General features: G+C 39.2%; 3 protein-coding genes across 3 annotated transcripts in view; 2 read left to right on the forward strand and 1 right to left on the reverse strand.

The window, feature by feature from the left end:
* Positions 1-4476, forward strand: part of LOC146518294 (semaphorin-3F-like) — a 51387-nt gene extending 46911 nt beyond the window's left edge. The window contains exon 19 of the mRNA XM_085158824.1: positions 22-4476. Within this exon, the coding sequence (XP_085014950.1) occupies positions 22-450 (429 nt within the window). The 3' untranslated portion in view covers positions 451-4476. The remainder of the gene's footprint in view (positions 1-21) is intronic.
* edem1 (ER degradation enhancer, mannosidase alpha-like 1) overlaps positions 2150-20016 on the reverse strand; it is a 19696-nt gene continuing 1829 nt past the window's right edge. The window contains exons 1-12 of the mRNA XM_085158825.1: positions 19295-20016; positions 17159-17231; positions 16384-16487; positions 15914-16085; positions 15583-15766; positions 15274-15448; positions 14842-14962; positions 14121-14291; positions 13957-14030; positions 13726-13822; positions 11842-12027; positions 2150-11751 (exon numbers count right to left, since the gene is read on the reverse strand). The exon at positions 19295-20016 is cut by the window's right edge and continues 1829 nt beyond it. Of these exons, the coding sequence (XP_085014951.1) occupies positions 11662-11751; positions 11842-12027; positions 13726-13822; positions 13957-14030; positions 14121-14291; positions 14842-14962; positions 15274-15448; positions 15583-15766; positions 15914-16085; positions 16384-16487; positions 17159-17231; positions 19295-19758 (1911 nt within the window). The 5' untranslated portion in view covers positions 19759-20016 and the 3' untranslated portion in view covers positions 2150-11661. The remainder of the gene's footprint in view (positions 11752-11841; positions 12028-13725; positions 13823-13956; positions 14031-14120; positions 14292-14841; positions 14963-15273; positions 15449-15582; positions 15767-15913; positions 16086-16383; positions 16488-17158; positions 17232-19294) is intronic.
* On the forward strand, positions 4511-7979 carry gnat1 (guanine nucleotide binding protein (G protein), alpha transducing activity polypeptide 1). The gene is made up of 9 exons (XM_085158826.1): positions 4511-4617; positions 5538-5580; positions 5675-5816; positions 5912-6069; positions 6170-6298; positions 6405-6534; positions 6624-6777; positions 6862-7078; positions 7176-7979. Exons 1-8 carry the CDS (start codon positions 4512-4514, stop codon positions 7050-7052), a joined length of 1053 nt encoding a protein of 350 aa, XP_085014952.1. The 5' UTR covers position 4511; the 3' UTR covers positions 7053-7078; positions 7176-7979.

Here is a 20016-nt window from a genome sequence, read left to right on the forward strand (position 1 = left end):
CTGGCCTTCTGTTCGTCCCAGATTCGCTCAGAGGGTCGCATGCTGAAAACAGATCAAGGACTTCTGATCCGCTCTCTACAGTCCTCTGACAGCGGCATCTACCAGTGTACGTCCACAGAGAAAAACTTCAAGCACACTCTTGTGAAACTGCAACTGGTGGTCCTTTCTAGTCGCACAGTCAACAACATTTTGGTGGAGACAGGCAGCCCGGCTCTTCCTCAGCTTCAGTCCAGTGCTTGGACTCCAAGTGCCAGTCAGTATAAGGACCTGCTAACCATCCTCAGCCAACCAGAGATGGGGCTGATCAACCAGTACTGCCAGGATTACTGGCAACTGGGAGACAGCAGCTTCGGGAACAACAAAGGCAAAAGCCTGAAAGAGCTGAAAGAACAGAAGAAACCCCGTAACCGCCGGCATCATGAAGAGCAGACAACTCCAGCTGAGACATGAGAAGCTTGATGTACATCGTATTCAAACAACCCCCTGTCTACCTTTACACACAACCTCCTAAACATTGCAACCCTCCATTTAGGGGAATGACTCCAGTCAGATAGAAAAATCAAATTCTCATCAAAGACAAGACAGAAACTGCAGAAACACAACGCAACAGCATCAAACAGTTTCTATGTAACTGTCGGGGATCGGGGGCAGGGGGAAATACACAATATTTATTGTAGGTTGTAAAAAGTAATTATTTGTACCTATCTAGCAACCCTGTTTTTTGTGAATAGATCAATCTGTGCAAATATTGTGGTTATTATATTATTATTATTAGTGTTATTGTTTATTAAGATGTGTTATTTTGTTGAGAATATCTTTATGTTTGGTGTTTTTAAGAAACAGCGACACTAAACCCAGACATTGGGAGTATCCATACATGGACAAGAACTGATGGACATGTATTCAGAAACTGCTAAGTGAAGACCATGTTGGATCCTTTGACTGCTGGCAGTATTCAGTGTCTAAGCTGAAAGAGGAGTCGGGATGTCCGCGAATGTCTCGTAACTCTCTGAACTTCTTCACCAGATCTATGTACTGTATATTGGACAGTTTGTTTGTTTTGTTTTTTTTACTGCGAAGTACAAGCTGTTGACAGAAAAAACAATAAAAATGGCATTTCACAGGACATGCACGGATAATGGAAATGCCCAGAGACTGCAGCTGTGACGTCACGGACGTACAGTTACATGTGAATGAAGAGCCCTCTGTGGCAGGTAGAACGTCTTTCCTTTCACGATGTGGTCCAGTCGGGCCTCAAGTAGAGCTGTTACTCATATTCTTCCAGAATCGGTTGCTGCCAAGTGTTTGTTTTGTTTATATGTGAATATCACATCTCAGTGTCGTATCCTTAACGTGATCTTTGTGATAAGCTGTTTTCTTTTGGGGGGGAGGGGGGAGGGTCTTTTAATGACACAAAAGCTGATAACATAACATTGCCTTCTCTTTTCTCTCTTTGGGAAAAGATATTCCAGCAGGCAGCTATGTGTGAGTTTGTAACAGTTTGTGATTATAAAATGAAAAAAGCACCTTCTGTTGTCGAATTGGTCATTTCAAAAATATTAAATACTTCCCCAATATCTGTGGCATTTTACATAGTGTATTCATATAAGGCAAAGCATTCAGTTTGTAGGCTTAACAATTTCTTTTCAGTTCTCTTAATCCATTCCTCACATTTCTATGCTAAATATCAGTTCTCAACAAGGGGAATATGTAAAATGTAATCAGTCTACGAAAAATGGGCTGATGTTCAGAGCTGTGGAGAGTAATGTTTCTGATTAGGGATGTGCTTAATGTATCAACTACTTACCAACAAAGATGTTTGCCAGTACAGTTCCGCCACAGACGTTATATAAAAGCATGGAAGTGATTAAATTCTACAAGGTGTCACAAATACAAACACTAGCAAAGCTGATTGCCACCAAACCTGAAGAGAAATCTTTCCCAAAATCTTTAGAAGGTGGCTTTTCATTGTGCATGACGTGTACAGTGTATGTATGTGGTATTTGTCTAAAATTCTACATTGCTGTGGATGTCAGTGAATGTCTTTCTAGTTGTGGGAATATGGAAATGCTATGGATGTGGTCACACCTTTTTATGGTGGGAAAGGCTTGAAGGCAAGATTGTGATTTTTATTCTCTCTCTCTCTCTCTCTCTCTCTCTCTCTCTCTCTCTCTCTCTCTCTCTCTCTCTCTCTCTCTCTTCTCTTTTGCTCTCAAAAAAATCCGAAAAGCAAATGATTTGCAGACGTTGAGGTAAAGTTATGTATGCACAGTTGGTGTTATTGTAATGACTTGTAAAAAAATTATTACCTTTTCTTCCTTATCATTGTTGCTGACTAATAAATTAAAGCTCTATATTTTATAATAACACACGTTCTCTTCTGTTTGCCAATGTTGGTACATAGTACGATATGCTTCCTGCCATGCAGGCACTTCTTTCTTCGTAACAGCCTTATAACCATAAGTAAGGAAATACAGATGTGGTTGACACTGTTCTAAAAATATCTGGAAAAAAACATGCTGCTTACACTTCAGTCATAGTAGCACCAGGAAACGTCTGCATTGGCTTTCCCACTTACTCTGTTACTTTTCAAATGAGTGAAAGTTTTTACTTTAATAGCAGACCTGATTCTGCTGTAAAGATCTATTGGAGTGGAAATGGTAGTATGAAGAGCTAACCACGCAGTACAAATACTCCATGAAGTTGTAAAATGTGCAGATAAGTAGACCGACAGCAACATACTGAAAACACTTCTGAAGACAGCCTAGTAATAGGCCTGAATGTTTGAGAGCTCAAACTATGATATTATATCAGGGACAGCACAGTCTGTTGGGATTTACATCTTTACTTTTCTAAATTCTTGAATCATCTGAATATGAATAGATGAATTTTGTGTCACTTTACCTAAAATATTTCCACAATCTAAACAAGAGAGATAAAAGAACCAAGCTTGAAGCATGTTTGTGTTGTATCATGTATCTTGCAACTAATCAAGATCATGTGTCTTTTGTTCCATTTGCAATCTGAGTCATATGCATGAATACAATGTCAGTCTCTTACTGGCCAAACTAAACAAAAGCTGTATGGATAGCTTAAACACGGTGCCGGTAGCTATTTTCCTGAGAGAAGGAAAAGGCCCAGAAAAAAAAGTTAATAAAGCCTAACTGACCATGTTAACATGTCTAAATGCACTGGGTTAGTGCTCTGGGACTGACTGATAGATATTTCCATTAACACAATAGTTAACAGCTGTACCTAATAACTTAGTGGTCAATGTATATCTATAATATTGATCATATTAATAAATAGGACTCTATTTAAGCACGGTAGTTGATCGGGTATCTTATTCTTTTTTTAGATCTTGTGCACTCCTTAGTCAATTAATATAAATGTTTGATAACTAGTATTTGTGGGTGGCAAATAAACCCAACGGAGTAAAAAGTACAAGATTTACTCTGAAATGCTACAAACCCAAAGTGTAAAGTGGCTTAGAATGTAAAGAAGTGATTAACAAATTTCACTTACCGGTTACTAAAGTAGAGCTCCTGAGTGAGTGATTTGCTACAGTGTATTCAGTCACAGTGACTTTATCATTTTGAGCTCCTCAAAAGAGCACAGTAAGATTGCTTTATTGAATTTTTAAGGAAAATGTATTTCATCCGTAACACACAAGTGCACATGCTGTACATACAAGCATGCATAGACAACTGAACGTGAGTAGATTAGGATCCTTAACCAGCTTCAGATTGAGGTCAATGAGATCTGTCGGGTGAAACCCTAAAGCCCTTTAAGCACTTCAGAACTCACCCTTCAGTCTGTAGTATGTAATAAGAAATGTTAGTATTTCATATTTGGACCTGGAACTGAGCGTCCGGTTGTGTATTTCGTTGGCTAATTGATTAAATACAATTGTTTATTTGTTTGTCTGTTTAAAAACAAATTACAAAACCTTTATCTATCTTTAGTCCCTTAAAAGCACTAAGCACACAACATGCAAACATACACTCATTATCTTTCCAGATTTAATAATTTAACTTACTGCTAATGTGGAATGGATTTCGTTTGGTTAACCAAAATTGCACTTATATAAAACACCTAGCATCACAAATATTTAGCCTCACATGGTCTTGTTTGAAGGCACCTAAAAACAACACAGAGAGATAAGCACTTGAGCCGCTGTTCATCTTCCGCTGAGAACAGCAAAATCCCCATAAAGGTTAGATAGGTTAGATCTTACACTGATGTATGCCCGAGTCTTCCCCTGCACCTTTCGCTCTGCCTGTCCTTGTGCTCTATTGGTCACCACTGATCAGGTGGGTAGAGGATGCCCAAAATCCTTTCCTAAGTCAGGAAAATGCTCAAACATTCTCCAGTGTTTGCAGCACGCAGTTGACTCATCAGCTGCACAGTTAAAGGCTCCGGTCACATTGTTGACGAGCAGCTAGGACCTGCCTCCATTTTTCTTGACACTTGGCCTTTGAGCAAAGGGGGCCCACGCCGGGTAAAGTAGGATGGGAGCTGGAGCCAGCGCTGAGGAAAAACGCTCCAGGGAGCTGGAGAAGAAACTGAAGGAGGATGCCGACAAGGATGCAAGAACTGTCAAGCTGCTGCTGCTAGGTAAAGACAGGAGAGCTGGTAGAACCAAATGGCTATGATGCATTAGTAGAAAACAACAATATCTGCTTATACATATCTAAGGGCCCGTGGTGATGATAATTAGAGCACTTTTAATTCTAATTAAAGTGTAGGAGAGACATTGTATTACACAGAAGTTTTGTCTGTAACATGTTCTGTTCTCTGTTCTTATTTACCCCAAAACCCTTAAAAACTTACCAAATTGCCTAATTTTAAAACACCTTAGGTGTTGATAAGAAGTTACGTGTCTGTGTCATGTAAAGGCCAAATCACCTGTGTCCCTAAATTGCTAAGACACCTTGATAATCACTCAAGCCGATCCTCTGTTAATCCTGAAACAACAGGTCCTTCAGCACAAAGGGCTTAACCGTGAAGGACACAGATACCATACCACAAAACCCAAACACAGCCTGTGGCTGTAGCCCTCAAATATATTTTAAATACACTTTAGGCAATGTGTCAATAAATCAATGAGAAATGTGCTTTTAAAAAGCCATGTCTGTGAAGATTTACAGTTTTAAATTGATCAGCAGCTTAACCAGTAATTTCATACACCACACTGTGTTTTGCTGTATAAAGAAATACTGAATTTTTCAGGAAAGTCATTCAGTATTACAGTCAGGTATATTTATCTGACAAATGGTCATGGATATTGCATCATTTATAGCTTTTTTGAGTCCTCTAGTAATGTAGGTCAGGGATAAGAAAAGATTAGACCTGAAGTAAGAAGTTCCTTTATCTGGTAAAAACCGTAAGGTCTTCTGTAATTAAAAAACACAAAATTAGCACAAAAATAAGGTCAAAATTACCCACTTATCTTTCCCTAGATTCTTAAACATGATTAAAGCATTTTTATAAATATGTCATTCAAACAATTCAGTTCTTGTTCTTCTTCCATACAGGTGCTGGAGAATCAGGCAAAAGCACTATTGTCAAACAGATGAAGTAAGCTGACTTTGCATCTGAGCAATGCTGACTTTCTTTTAGAGTTGACTGTAAGTTGCATTTTGCTACATTTTTGCTACATTTTTCTCACCAGAATTATCCACAAAGATGGTTACTCGCTTGAAGAATGCTTGGAGTTCATTACCATCATCTACAGCAACACCCTGCAGTCCATCATGGCCATTGTGAAGGCCATGAACACGCTCAATATCAACTACGGGCACTCTGATCAGCAGGTAACCACTGCTGACACTCATTTCCACATGCATATGAAGCTAAACAGATTTTGTGGTCCTTATAGCTCACTAAACACACACATGCCTCCGTGCAGGATGATGCCAGGAAACTCATGCATCTTGCAGACACCATTGAGGAAGGCACCATGCCTAAAGAAATGTCAGATATCATTCTGCGTCTGTGGAAAGATTCTGGCATACAGGCATGCTTTGACAGAGCTTCAGAGTACCAACTCAACGACTCTGCTGGATAGTAAGATATCACATTTACTCAGGTTTAACATTGCTACATTATTTTAATCTCTTGTATCAGGATGTGTCATTGATTTATTCTCTTCTCCTTCCCCCGGCAGCTATCTGAATGACTTGGAGCGACTGATCCAACCAGGCTACGTGCCCACTGAGCAGGATGTGCTGCGATCAAGAGTGAAGACCACTGGTATCATCGAAACTCAGTTTTCTTTCAAAGATCTCAATTTCAGGTGAGCCGGAGCAATGTTTATCAAGAGAATAAGACAAACAAATCAGCCGCTGGGCTTCCTGTGTGCGCGGTGGCAAACAAAGCAACATGCTCCTGTTCTCGTGCAGAATGTTTGATGTGGGTGGTCAGAGGTCAGAGAGGAAGAAGTGGATCCATTGTTTCGAAGGCGTGACCTGTATCATCTTCATTGCTGCTCTGAGCGCCTATGACATGGTCCTGGTGGAGGATGATGAAGTGGTATGACAAGTTAAACTATATACTTGATATTCTTTAATTAGGGTCCATGTTTTTGGAAAGTCTCTTCACTGGGATTTTTTCTCTCCCAGAATCGCATGCACGAGAGTCTGCACTTATTTAACAGTATCTGCAACCACCGCTACTTCGCCACCACCTCCATCGTACTCTTCCTCAACAAGAAAGATGTGTTCCTTGAGAAGATCAAGAAAGCACATCTCAGCATGTGTTTCCCTGAATATGATGGTGCGATAATCATTTCAAATACATATTTAAGATAGTGACAAGCTAAGTAAAAGCAAAACTTTATAATTACACTGTCTCACCCAGGCCCCAATACCTATGAGGATGCTGGTAACTATATCAAAGTGCAGTTCTTGGACCTGAACCTGCGCAGGGACGTCAAAGAAATCTACTCTCACATGACCTGCGCTACCGACACAGAGAACGTCAAGTTTGTGTTCGATGCCGTAACCGACATCATCATCAAAGAAAACCTGAAGGATTGCGGTCTCTTCTAAAAAAACACGCAGAAAACCAGATGAAGGTGAGCAAAGTAGAAAAATTATTTTAAAGATAATCAGGATGAACTGTTGTCATTGGTCACTATGGTTCACTCCTGTTTTGTTTTTTGTATTTTCCAGGGTGCTGGTAGAGCCCTATCACATTTCACAGATCTTTTTCTCAATTCAAACTGAGGCCTGAAGATGAAAACTGTCCCTGCAAGCGGCCATCCTCAAATCAGCGAATGCAAAAAAGAAAAATCTATTTTTCGTGTTCAAAATTAAGTTCTAGCTTTGACAAAGAACTTTTTTTCAGATAGCTCCAAATTCAGAAACTTCCGCGCAGATTTCAGATGAGTTGAATTTCAGTTCATCTAAATTTTCTCTCAAGTCTCTTGAACTGGTCTTTGGGGGGTGGCATGCAGTGTGTAGTTAAAACATCAGGAGCTTCTGTCAGCAAACAGTGATTTTTTTTTCTCATGTAATGTGAAAACATTTCCGGCTAATGCATTGTCTCTGTGTTACGGTAAGTGATCAGTGTATGGCTAAAAGGGCAAAGAAGATGACCTAACCACCTGCATATGCACTTCAGCCTCTGTTAGATATTTTAACAGAACCTTTCACTAGAAACGGCTTTTATGTACAAACACACTACAGCATGTCACAAATTGAACCTGTGACATGCTCGAGTCACATGAAAGTGTTAGGAAATCTAACTCTTTACAATAGTTGAAAATGGCCAGTGTATATAATTAAGCAGATTTCTGTTGGACAGTTAATTAAGTATGGCGACAGCATGTTGATATGTAACAATGTCGAGGGATAGATTTGTCAAAGATTTGTTTAAGTTAATTAAAACTCTGGGCCTTTGAGCCAACAATTCTGTACAGAAACCACTAATTGTATTCCTTGATCAAACTCATTAAAGCTTCTGTAGAAAACTCAGTACTTCTCAGTCTTTCACAAATTAAAAGCAACTCTGCAGTGTTGTGTTTAGAATTTTACATTTATTATTTTCACTGAATATTTCTTACTTAAATCATTGAAACGTGTCATTTTTACAAGTGACTGCCTTTAGTTTTTCATAAACGTTCAAAGAACAGCTCTGCATTGAAGATTCTTTGCCTCCCTGTTTTTTAAATACAGTAACTATTCAGCAGTTACATTTTTTTATATGTAGCTTTTCAGAAGCTCAAAATAGAATAATTGACTGACAACTCCATGTCCAACTGAAGCTTGTTGCTTTGTCAAATTAAGCAGAGAGAACTGAACTTGAGTCCAGGGGTTGAACTTGCATTTCATATATTTTCAGTGGAAATCTCAAAATTAGGACCAAAGGGATCACAAAGTAAGTCAAGAAGGTCATCATTAGGCCGAAAATACAAAATAAATGTCTCAAAAAGGAAAAATGTTACAAGTGAAAAATCGACTATCTTCATCAGCAGAAAAAAGCTCTAAAATGTATTAGAAAACAATTAAAAGTCAAAAAATTTCAGCCATCTGCTCGAGAACTCAAAAACAGATAGACAAGATTAGACGTTGCCTGAAAACATCTTACAGAGCCTGCACAGACGAAAGGTCATAATTTGAAGCTCACCACATGATGAGTCAAACACGGTGGAGGCAATACTATGGTACGTGCATGTCTGCCAGTGGAATCGGGATCAGACAGTGCTTCACAGTGCAAATAAGTACTGACCCAAAGCATACTGCAGAAGCAAGACAAGAATTTCCCAATGCAAAGAAATGAAATATTCTTGAACGGCCAGGTCAGTCACCCGATCTCAACCAAATGTAGTATTTTTCTCAGTTACTGAAGGCCAAACTGAAGGTAGAAAGTCCAGCAAATAAGCTGCAACTGAAGAAGTCTGTGGGTTCTAGCCATTGCCTGGAAAAAATGTTACTTAAAATTCATCCTTGTTTAAGCAATAAAAATTGCTTTTGTTCCAAAGTAGTTAATGCTATACATTGTAAAACCCATTAAATTAAAGCTGAAGGTTCTGCACTTCAATCACATTAAGATTGTATGACTTAAAACCCACTGTGATGGTTTATCCTCCTAAGAACCAGCCTGTTCATTTATGTCCTCTGTGGACATTTGTTTTTGGTCTATATCTTTTGACCCTACTAAGTCTGATGTACTCAAAAGAGGACATCTGGGGCTTTCCATTGATATCTCATGTGTTTGGGTGGCCTTTTTTTAGCTCCAAAGAGGAAGGAAATTGCCAAAAAAGTTCAATGGGAAGATTCCTTTTTCCTCGATTCTCAAGTGTTTAGAGAGGCAAAAAGGAAAAAAGTGTCATCATCTTGGGCCTGTAAGATGACATTGATGGTCTCTTCTGCTCTAAAGGGGCAACTAATCAGGAGAAAGTTATCCTAAAGAATGGGAGAAGGGAGGTAAAAGAGCTTGTTTCAAAAAGGAGGAACTGAGGGCCTGAACCAAAGCCATTTGATCAATATTATTTCAAACTGTGAAAAATTCAAAGTAACTCTATTAGAGTTCATTAATAAAAATAAGGAGCTGGAAATGAGACTAATAGATCCCCTTTAATGTATAAGAGCCACAAACGGACTAAACAGACTGTTTTCATTTTGATTAAACAAATTATGTGCTGAGCTTCAGTGTACTTGAGAATGTAATTTTTTCTCCTTGGACAGAGCAAAGGAAACTGTTTCCCTCTGCAAACGTAGGATAATTGCTCTAATAAACAGTACAGTGGCCTCTTTTAGCAAAGTTATGAATGTTCTCTCAAACTAATAAAAGGCATATTTCCAAACTCTCTGAATAAACATGCAAAAGCGCTACAATTGATAGTTCTGAGCAACAAGTTTGTGACACAGCTGCGATTAGCATTCTGTGCTGTCCCGACTATCAGCTGGTATCAATCATTTCATTTAACTCCTCGGAAGAAAATAAATGTGTACATTTCCTGCAACTATTACTTTGAAGCGATTGGGGTAATTTCCTTTAGAGAACTTAAATTTCACTGATATAAAGCAACACATTATCAAAGAAGATGAATAGCCATCTCCTACAAATAAAACATATATATTGTAATGTCATTGTCATGTCAATGCAGTCACTACAGTCAATATACAGTCAGGATGTTTGGCAAAAGTGGAAGAAAAAAAAAAGACTAAATCTGTACACGAATAAAACATCACAGCTAATTAAAAAAACAAACAAACAACATCCTCTGTTTATATTTGTGGAAGAAAATCAGTTTTCACAGTACAACTGTACTTCAGTGTAGTCACTCATTTGCAAGAAAACCAGCACCATCTCGAGATATTGTAGGCAACGTTTCAAAAAGTTTTATTTCTTATGAAAGCATTCATTGATTATGTGTTTATTTTAAACCCTGAGTTCTCACCACGTGGTAATCATCCTGATAACAGAAATTAAATTGCAGGAAAGTCTGTATACTGACCGTGTCTGAGAAAAAACTGATGAAAAATCAATCTGCACTTCTTAAAAATTAACTATCATTGGGAAAAAAAAAAAATACATTTTATGGCTTGTTTTTTTACATCTAAAAAAAAAAAAAGAGGTTCATGTCATAATCAGTGTAAAACTGTACATACATATGGAATGACTCTTTTTGCAAAACATTACAGTGGCCTTTTTTTTCAGCCAAGTTATTCACAACATTAACATATACATTGCACAGCATCCAGAGAAACGAAGACAAATTGAAGGCACTTTAAAGAGTTGTCATTAATCTCCCGCTCATACAGTTGTGGCGCTGCTCTGTTCTTTGTAAGACATTGAGTAGCTAGAAGCCTGAGAGATCAATGTTTAGCTCAATACTAATCAGAAATTAATTAACAGCTAACAAGCAGGAGGCAGTTTACCTTTATGTTGTCTGTAACTCCCTGGATACTGAGGTTTGATGTGATGTGCAAAACACAACTAAGACAGAAGACAGTTTAAAATCCTTGCAATATGGCTAGTGCGGTTTAAGAAAAAAAAAATATTCATAGTGGCAATAGTTTAGACTCTTTTGCAAACCAGCCTCAGGTGTACAAAAAGAATGACATTCCTATGACCACGATCTAACGCAGCCTCTGGATTTGACAGTTCGTACCTGTTATTATCATCTGTAAATATACAGCCCTTATGTAGAAGCACTGATCTAGTGTGAATCACCTGCAAGGAGGCACCATATCCTCATGTTTAGAGAGACTTTTGTTAAGTTGAGTGTTTTTATAGGCTATGCATTTTCATGTAGATGGCACTGTTCCCATTAACACAGCATTATGATTCCCAGCTCAGCTGAAAATTCAAATGTGCATCCACAAACATAATCACACACATTCATACCTGAACAGACATTTTTTTTTGTTCCATAAGAACACAACAGTTATTCACCACTTTTTCAATGATTTGCCTGCCAAAATGCAACGAAGGATGAATCCTCATCTTCTCACAGAAAAAGTCTGGCAACATTTTCATCTAGCAAAACAGAAAAAACTTAATTTAATTAAATTGCTTTCTCAGGATTACTTTAGTGTGAGTTTCCAGAGCAGCAGAACAGACAGGAAGAGGATTTTAACCAACAAGTGGTCAGTTCATCTGTGCAATAAAGGCCTGCTCCTGCCAATGTCATTACATCCATCCCATCACTCAAAAAAGTCCCACCATGTGATCTATTTGCCTCATGTAGATGCTCTTTAATGGGAGAGTGTACCGTCGCTCCTCTGGGATCCTATTACACTGCAGACAGTTTTAAAAAGAAAACAATTACTGTTGAAATATTTGTAATGTGAGAACAGTGACCTAGATTCGACAGGAAGATGGCCTTACATTGCTGATGTTTCTTGGAGCAGGCTGGTTGACTGGCTCTCTTTCTGTCAGTGCTCCCTCCTCACATGGAAAGTCATCATTCCATTGTTTCTCCCTGAAGCGTTTGTCTATAGGCACAACATGACCCTCGGTTGTGAAGATGTACTTGTTATCGGATTTGTGAAGTGGGTTGTCTTCATCAAATAGCTGCAATGCATAGGAGAGGTTTTTATTTACACAGTATGAAGACAGGTAGGACATCAGTACTAACACCTGGCTCATACCTCATGGAAACCTCAATGGTTTTGGTCCCCACAGTTAATATGTCCATTCAATACTTACCCGTTTAAACAGCATAACAAAGATGATGCTGTAACTGGGCATGGTCATTTTGGGCAACATGTGGGTCCCAGCTGCTTGCAAGTCCTTATCTCGGCTAATTCAAGTCAGTGAACTGGACGTCAGTGACATTTTTTCTTGGTGCCATCTGGAGCATTTTAAATTTTCTTTGTATCACAAAAAGATGTGGCTCACAGAGGAGTTTATACTCTGGTCTATACTCCAGTTCTAGTAAGTACAATGATAGTATTTCAAACCTTCTGCTTACAAGGAGCAGTGAGGGCGAAAATGAGCTAAAATAACCTTTTTAAGACAGATGATAAAGACATACCTTGACTGTCTACTGCTGTCATATCATGTTATCATATCAATTTGAGACATTGCTCTATATCTGAGAAGGCAGATTTGATTTGTGATTTCCACATGTCCAGACCATCTAACCCTTGCCTCTCTAACTTTGTCTAAAATGCTGTTCCCCACACAACCCTCCCCATTCATCCAGGCTTGGAACGGCACTGTGAGTACACTGGCTTAGAAAATCAATCTTTTAACCACGTAGGACAGTAAATCACTGCACGTGGTCATGGTATGTGAAAGCAAGACAGTTTGACAAAGAGGATTTGAAATGCTGAGACAAACTGATCATTAAGTGGAATATGAGGCCAGGGCGGGCAGGCAATACACCTTAGAATCAGGAGAACATACACGCACAGCTTCAGGGGGCCACAAGCTACAGGTGATTTAGACTTCTCGTTACATTTTGAAGAGTCTATGACGTAAACTACACAAGTAGCTGACGCTGTTGCCAGCATTCATGGTTGTGTGTGTGTTACACATTAATGACCTTGTGGTTGTGTCCTGGAGTTTTATATGCACTGCCAGCCACAATAGAGACAAGTAAAATCCTGCAACTTTTTCCCTTCTGCGTCCTTACTCTTTGTTGTGGTCATTGGGTTTTTGTTTCTTTGTGTGTGTCATTTTGGGTGCAAACATACTTGCCCCTTAAGTTTTTCCACTTATTTGTACATTCCCAATAGGTTCAGCAATGTCCCTCCAGGAATTTGCAGACATCTTTAAATATTTATATATTGAGGCGATTGTTATTATTCTCTCAATGATAAATTCAACTGTGGTAAAATAGTAGTTGAAACTCTGTGAACACAATACTTCCACAATGTGTCAACATGACATGTAAGTTACATTTCCATGTACGTGCACATTAGGTCACGTAACAGGGTTTAAGAGGGATTTGCGGCTATGATGTACCTATGGTGTGGATTCAGTGCAGAAATCTAAAGCAACTGGTAGTGTACTCCCACTGCCAGTCCCAAGCCGGGAAAAATGGGAGGGCTGCATCAGGAAGGGCATCCGGTATTAAACCTGTGCCAAATCAAACATGCGGATCCACCCTGTGTAGTGCCCTCTGGGGAAATAAGGGAGCAACCAAAAGTACCATCTCTTGCAATAACTTGGATAAAGATCTATCTCGACTATTTACTGTGCTCATATAATTTTATAGCCATATAAGACATAGCCTTCTTTCTGAATGGTCAAGCTGCAACTTACCAGATAAAGATATTTGCATGTCTCGCTGAGGAAAAAGCTCTCCATGCGATCCTCTTTGGATTTATCCACAACGTGATGGAGAGTGGCATACCCACATCTGCAAAGAACACAATTCCACTCAGCCAAAAGCAAACACAGAAGAGCTTTAACAAGCTCAAAAAGAGTAAACAGTGTACTTTTTTATTATTATTTCTTGGACAAAAGCATCTACAACTTTAAACTTAATCTCACCTGACTTTGGCATTTTTCTCAAGGCTCTGTAGAATATCCATTCCAACATGCAGATAGAAAGGATTTTTGGTTGCCTGCAGAAGTTAAAAAAGAAGACTTGTGTGAGATGTAACAGTCACTGACAGCAGCACCAAAGGCTGTGGAACAAAGACCATGACTGTTACCTGGTACAGCAGGTAAGTAGACTCTACTAGTTCTGGTCTTAAAGGGTAGAAAAGCACATCGGGAGCCTGCAGCTGCCAGTTGTATCTTTCTGGCAGAGCTCCAAAGCGCTTCCAGATGGCATAGTAGAAGGCATGCAGGCAAATGGCATCATCTACATCGCCATTCAGCACCTATGAGGCAGAAGTAGAGCTTTAATTTAGATTAACAAACCAATGTATACACCATGCTGTTTACAGTACAGGATTTTTTTAGATTGCTATCAATATTTGGGGAATTTAAAAAATTAGATATATAAGCTGAGAATTTTTGTCTTTCAGACACACAAAACAAAGATTCTAGACTTCTAGAGAAATTTCTCGAGAAATCTAGAGAAGAAGATGAGAAGAAGACTGAATTTCCCTAACATGTGTTATGTGTAGTTATTTGTGAGTCTTTACTAGGATAACATGACAATGCAGTTTAAAAATAATCTTGTTTTAATAGCATAATAAGTATTATTGACTCAGAGAGGATTAGTTGCCAGGCAGGTTGCAAAGTGCCCTCTGGTGGACAAACCATGCAACATCAACCCTCATAACATGGTTAAAGAGCATTTTTTAAAACATTTTTAATTTTCATTTAACAACTGTTTTACATGCCAATACAAATAGATCAGGAAACAGACAATATAGGCCGATACCTCGGTCACGTTCTACTCACAGCTGCCACTATAATCCTCACCTGAAGGCCAGGAAAGAAAGCCTGAAGTGAGTCAATCCAGGTGTTCATTATCTCACCGCTGAACATGTTCACATTAACATAGAGAGGTGGGTCACCTTCTCCTTCATTGCACGACTCTCTCCTGGAAAAAAAAAAACAGAAATAATATGTAATCCCTATGCCTCTAAATGAAATCACAGTGAAATTGTGATTTTATACGCTGCTGTTAAGTCTCATGACGGCTTTAAGTTTCTGAATCTAGTTTTCCTTCCTTCCTGAAGTTTCCTTTAGTACGAAACTAAAACCAAAAACCATCAGCAGTTTTATTTCCTCTTTGCTTGTTTAATCCGACAGTGACTGATTTACATAGCTGGGATTCATTTCACATTTCATTTGCAACCCAGTGAAGCTGTGCAATGCTGCTGTGTCACATTTCTTTAGTGCTGAACTCACCCTCGTCTCATGTGATTCTGGATGCTTTCATAAGCAGCTGTAAACATACGGTAGTCCTCTTTTTCTCCAAAGAGGATGTAAGACTTAAGCAAGTACTCATAGAAGGAGTCCATACCAGCTCCAAGACCACTCTGCTTGCCAACCCACTGGCCTGTTTGAATATTAACTACATTGCCTAAAAAGAGAAATTTAAGTTTATATTCACATTGTGTGGCCATATAATTTCAGCAAATAAACAGAAAAAAAATTAAAAAACAAAAAGAAAGTTGCCAGGGGAAGTCTTTACGCTGTACTAAACATCATACATACCCAAAAGACCGGTTTCGTTGCTCCTCAGGTTCCACAGGGCTCTGACAGCTCGTCTAGCTACCCACTCAAATGTCGAATCCCCAATTAAGCGGCTCAAAATTCCAAACTCCACCAGCAAGGACCCAGCTCCTGCAGTGCAGGTCTCATTCACACTGTCAGGGGGAACTCCGTTCTTCAGGTTCACCTGTGATAAAGATACAAACAAATCAAATCTAGTGCATTTACAGTGACCAATGACAATTTCTGCTCACATGATAACTAAGGTGTGTGCTGCAAAGCGAGATCGAAAGAATATATACCTCTAATTTGTGGTCACAACAGTCTCACTCACCCTGGGGTAGGGAATGCCTGTGCTGGTGTTCTCAAAGGCTGGCAGCAAACGCACAGCCAAGTCATGAGCCAAATGTAGCAGCTCATTATCGTAACCTTCAAAGCCCACATTGCCAAAAGGATGTTTTGGGTCAGTCAGCAGAATGTGTGCTGAAATAAGGCTTCCCAAGATCCTTCAGTTTAAAAAACAGAAGAAGAACGAAATATAACACCGGAGTTCTACACATAACCAGATATTTAAAAGCTTATTGAAAGCAATTATCATGATAAGCGTTACATGAGTCATCATATCAAATGTTTTGCTTTAAAAATGTGTACACTGACATATTTTGATTCCTACAGACTCTGAAAATAGTGACATATGTAATGGTAAATGGCCTGTATTTGTATAGCGCTTTACTAGTCCCTAAGGACCCCAAAGCGCTTTACACATCCAGTCATCCACCCATTCACGCACACATTCACATGTACCTGATGTTTGCCTCAAAAACTTGCACAGTTGAGTCCTTGTCAAAAGATACAGTATCTATAACCAGTTTGACGGCTCTTTGAAACTCTGACACGTTGCCGAGCACCTGGTGAGAAAAACCACATACTGTATAAGCACAGTAAATCAACAATCAGCTGTCAGTTTTAAGACTGACACGGTAACACTTGCACCTGGCTTCATGCAGGGGAACTTATAAGCTTGGCAGAAAACCCACAACTTACAGAGGAAGTGCTAACAACGCTGTTCTGAATGTAGTGCAGAGCAGAGAAACTCGTATATTTACTTTGAATTATGCTACTGATTGGAAAAAAATACAATGACATCGCCTTGGATTAAACCAGAAGCTCCCAGTGTGAGAGACTGGAGAAATTGGCTAAAGACTGTATTTGTTATGGGAAGAAGAAGAAAAAAAATCACTGCAAGACTAAATAATTGTTTTGCATTGATGATAGAATGGTCTTTAAATTATATAAATGGGAAGTGACAGCACTTTTAATTTAAAAAAAAAAAAAAAATATTTAATTGATGTTTAAAACAAAGAAATGACAAAACTGGAATTGGAGGCTGATTTAAGGAAAGTATTTAGGTAAAGATATGTGAACATCTTCACTTTATTCATGTTCAAGCTGGTATTATGTCTAAAATATAAAAAAAATAAATAAAAAAAAGGAAATGGAAAACCCACAACTCACAGAGGAAGTACCAGTCACCATTGCTTTAATGCAGTGCAAGCAGGGCAGTAAATAAACAACCTACCAACAGAGTGTCCAAGGTGTCAATGAGAGTAAGGGAATAGTTCCCCAAGACATCATTTATGTTGATATTTGATCTGAAATAAAAGAAGTGAAACAGACTGTGGTTTCAAACACAAGTGGGAGACATACATTATACTGATCTTAAAACATAAAGCGCACTTTAAATCCAACAACAAAGTGATATTCACAGTTTTATCACTGCATATGAGAACAAGTCTCCCCATTAAGTAAGGATTTCTCTTCTGATTTGACAACATAAACAGTGTAGGACTGATAAGAGGGTATTAAAACATGAATACTTATGTATCAGTGCAACTCACAACAGGGCAACTCACAATTATTAATTATAAAATAATTTGCAGATAATCATTGATCATTTTGGTGTGATGAAAAGGAACTAGCCATTAAAAATTATAAAATCCCTTCTTGTCTTAGAAAACACTTGAGAAGAGAAAGTCCCCCCCCCCCCCCCCCACACACACACACAAAAAAAAATTATCTTAATGTTAGTGATATATCTCAAAACCTTTTCTGATACAACTGACAGATTGAGGAAATCTATTCTGCCTTGAACCATAAAGCTCTGGAACGCATCACAGAAGAGGAAAGGAGCCAGAGATGCTGACTTATCAGCATAATTTTCTGCATCAGATAGTCTTGATATTGGCTATATCAGTGTTATGCACAGACACATTTACACTTTTTGTCCAGTTTTCTTTACAGTGGTAATAATTCTTGCACTGTGAATGCATCCTGTAATGTTTTTGTATGGGGATCACCCTTTGCACTACCTACACTTTAGCATACCTCACACATCATACTAGTTGCATATCTTACAACAGGGACAGCTCTCATTAGTGAGGTACCATCTATTCGCTTTTGTAGTTTTGCACAACCTTTGGTTACTCCGTTATAATATTCCTCTAGTTTCCCTATTCAAATCTGTATTTGGTGGCTTTTGTGTTTAATGTTCTGTCATTCACAAGCTACTAGATGTCAAAATTTCCTTTGGGAACAATGAAGTATCTGCGTATCTAGTTGTAGTTCTGCGTGTAGTTCCAGCTGAAGGGAAAACCTGTTACAGTTTGAAAAGCATTGTTTCTTTTAAAGGGACTGAAGGGAAAGCTGATGGATAGCACTGCTGACTCAGCAGTGGCAGATGTTATCACAATTGCATGGATCAGTAAGTAAGTAAAGTACTAAAAATGAGCTGCCTGCAGCCTGGACCTGTCACACAGGGAAAAACTTTTCCACATAATAAAACATCTACAATGAATCCTATATCAAGCGAAAATGGGAAAAACCTTGCATTTTAAAAATGCCAACAGCTGAGCTCCCTCGTGTCACATATGCTTGCCTAGCTTTATTTAACGAAGAGGTGTTGCCAGACTGTGCTGATCTTACTTCTGTGCCAAAAGATTTTTTCAGTTTGACCATTTATGTTTTATCATTGTACCATTTTTAATTAAACAAAGTTTAAATGATTTGGAAAACTATAGCAGGCTTTGGAGCTTTTTGCTCAGTATCAGACTCAGTTTTGGGGAAACAAGACTAGACTAAATCTCTCCAGGATCTAGAGGCTTTGTCAGAAAACAAACAAGTATACGTCACCCAACCTTGGAAATAACACTTACTGATTAATTCAAGACAAACATGATAGTAAAATAGTTCTTTTACTCTGTTTTTCTTAAACTATACATTTGCTTAGAATCATTTGATTTCATAATTTTGAATAAGTTATGAAGAAAAACAGGCTATACTTCACAGAAACCCACAGGATCCCTGTCAAGACTCTTTAAGCTTCGAAAGTACAGGACTGTTCAGTAGGAGTCATCTGACCTAGGCTGGCATTGCCACAAAATTATAAGAATTATGTAAACGCTTTCTATTTAGAGAAAACATGGTTTGAACTCTCCTCCGGTTCCCATTTGTAAACCCTGACCCGTTCTTGAGTGATTACCGGTAGGCAGCACAGAGAGCAGCGACATTTTACTACAAGCCAATCTGATTACAACTGCATGCAAACTGCAATGTGCAGAAGACAGTTAAGATCACTGAGCGCCTGGAAGCGTGAACTGCATTTCACGGTAGCAGGTCCAGTCAGTTCAGGTAATCGGGGCAACAGTGAATGACTCACGGGTTTTGCACGTCTGGACCCCTCCCTTCACAGTCAATTGGATTCAGCTCGTCCTCGGGAAAGGCATATTTCATATAATTGTCATATCCGAAGTAGAACATTTCTTTGGCCATGTCTTTCATTTTGGCCTTTAGTGTGTCCGGGAAAAAGCTGTATCTCCGCACGTACTCGTCCTTGTTGCCATCGAAGAAGCTCAGGTAGGACCTCTTTGGGGACTCCTCTCCCGCCGACGCACAGGTGGTCTCCGTCTCTTCATATCTGGGGCCGTGTATTCGTTCAGACCACGAGTTATCTCGCGGCTCGGTCTCCTTTTCCTCCCTGAACAACAAGTCCAGTTTGTGCAAATTGAAACCGAGATGGAAGTTGAACCCCCAGCTAGGTCCCAGTCCGAAAGCTAGCCACAGCATGCAGCTGAGAGACAGTCTCAATACGACAAGACCAACAAGTATTGACCTCCATTGCATCTTTGCCCCGTGTCGGTCTTGAAACGCATAGTTTAAGTCCACATACCTCAGAGGGATGACCAACTGTCAGCCCCGCTGTTTGTCCGGCTGAACCACAGGCGAGAAGGGGTTGTGGAAGTGAGTCCGCCTCGCATTTCCTGTCAACAAACCAGCTCCTCCCACATCCTGATAGGTGATTGGTGTCGTGTCAGCGGGTTCTGTTAGTGATTGGTCGTAGAGATGTCAATCTCGACGGTGCGTTTCGTGGCATTTCAGATT

This window comes from Neolamprologus multifasciatus, chromosome 5, assembly GCF_963576455.1.
Source record: "Neolamprologus multifasciatus chromosome 5, fNeoMul1.2, whole genome shotgun sequence".
NCBI lineage: Eukaryota > Metazoa > Chordata > Actinopteri > Cichliformes > Cichlidae > Neolamprologus > Neolamprologus multifasciatus.

What these genes read in the sequence shown, in the direction of transcription:
- gnat1 (XM_085158826.1), top strand. Translation starts at nt 4,512, where the DNA reads ATGGGAGCTGGAGCCAGCGCTGAGGAAAAACGCTCCAGGGAGCTGGAG. An exon ending in TGTCAAGCTGCTGCTGCTAG is followed by an intron (nt 4,618 to 5,537) that starts GTAAAGACAGGA and finishes TCTTCCATACAG; the next exon opens with GTGCTGGAGAATCAGGCAAA. An exon ending in GTGTTTCCCTGAATATGATG is followed by an intron (nt 6,778 to 6,861) that starts GTGCGATAATCA and finishes TGTCTCACCCAG; the next exon opens with GCCCCAATACCTATGAGGAT.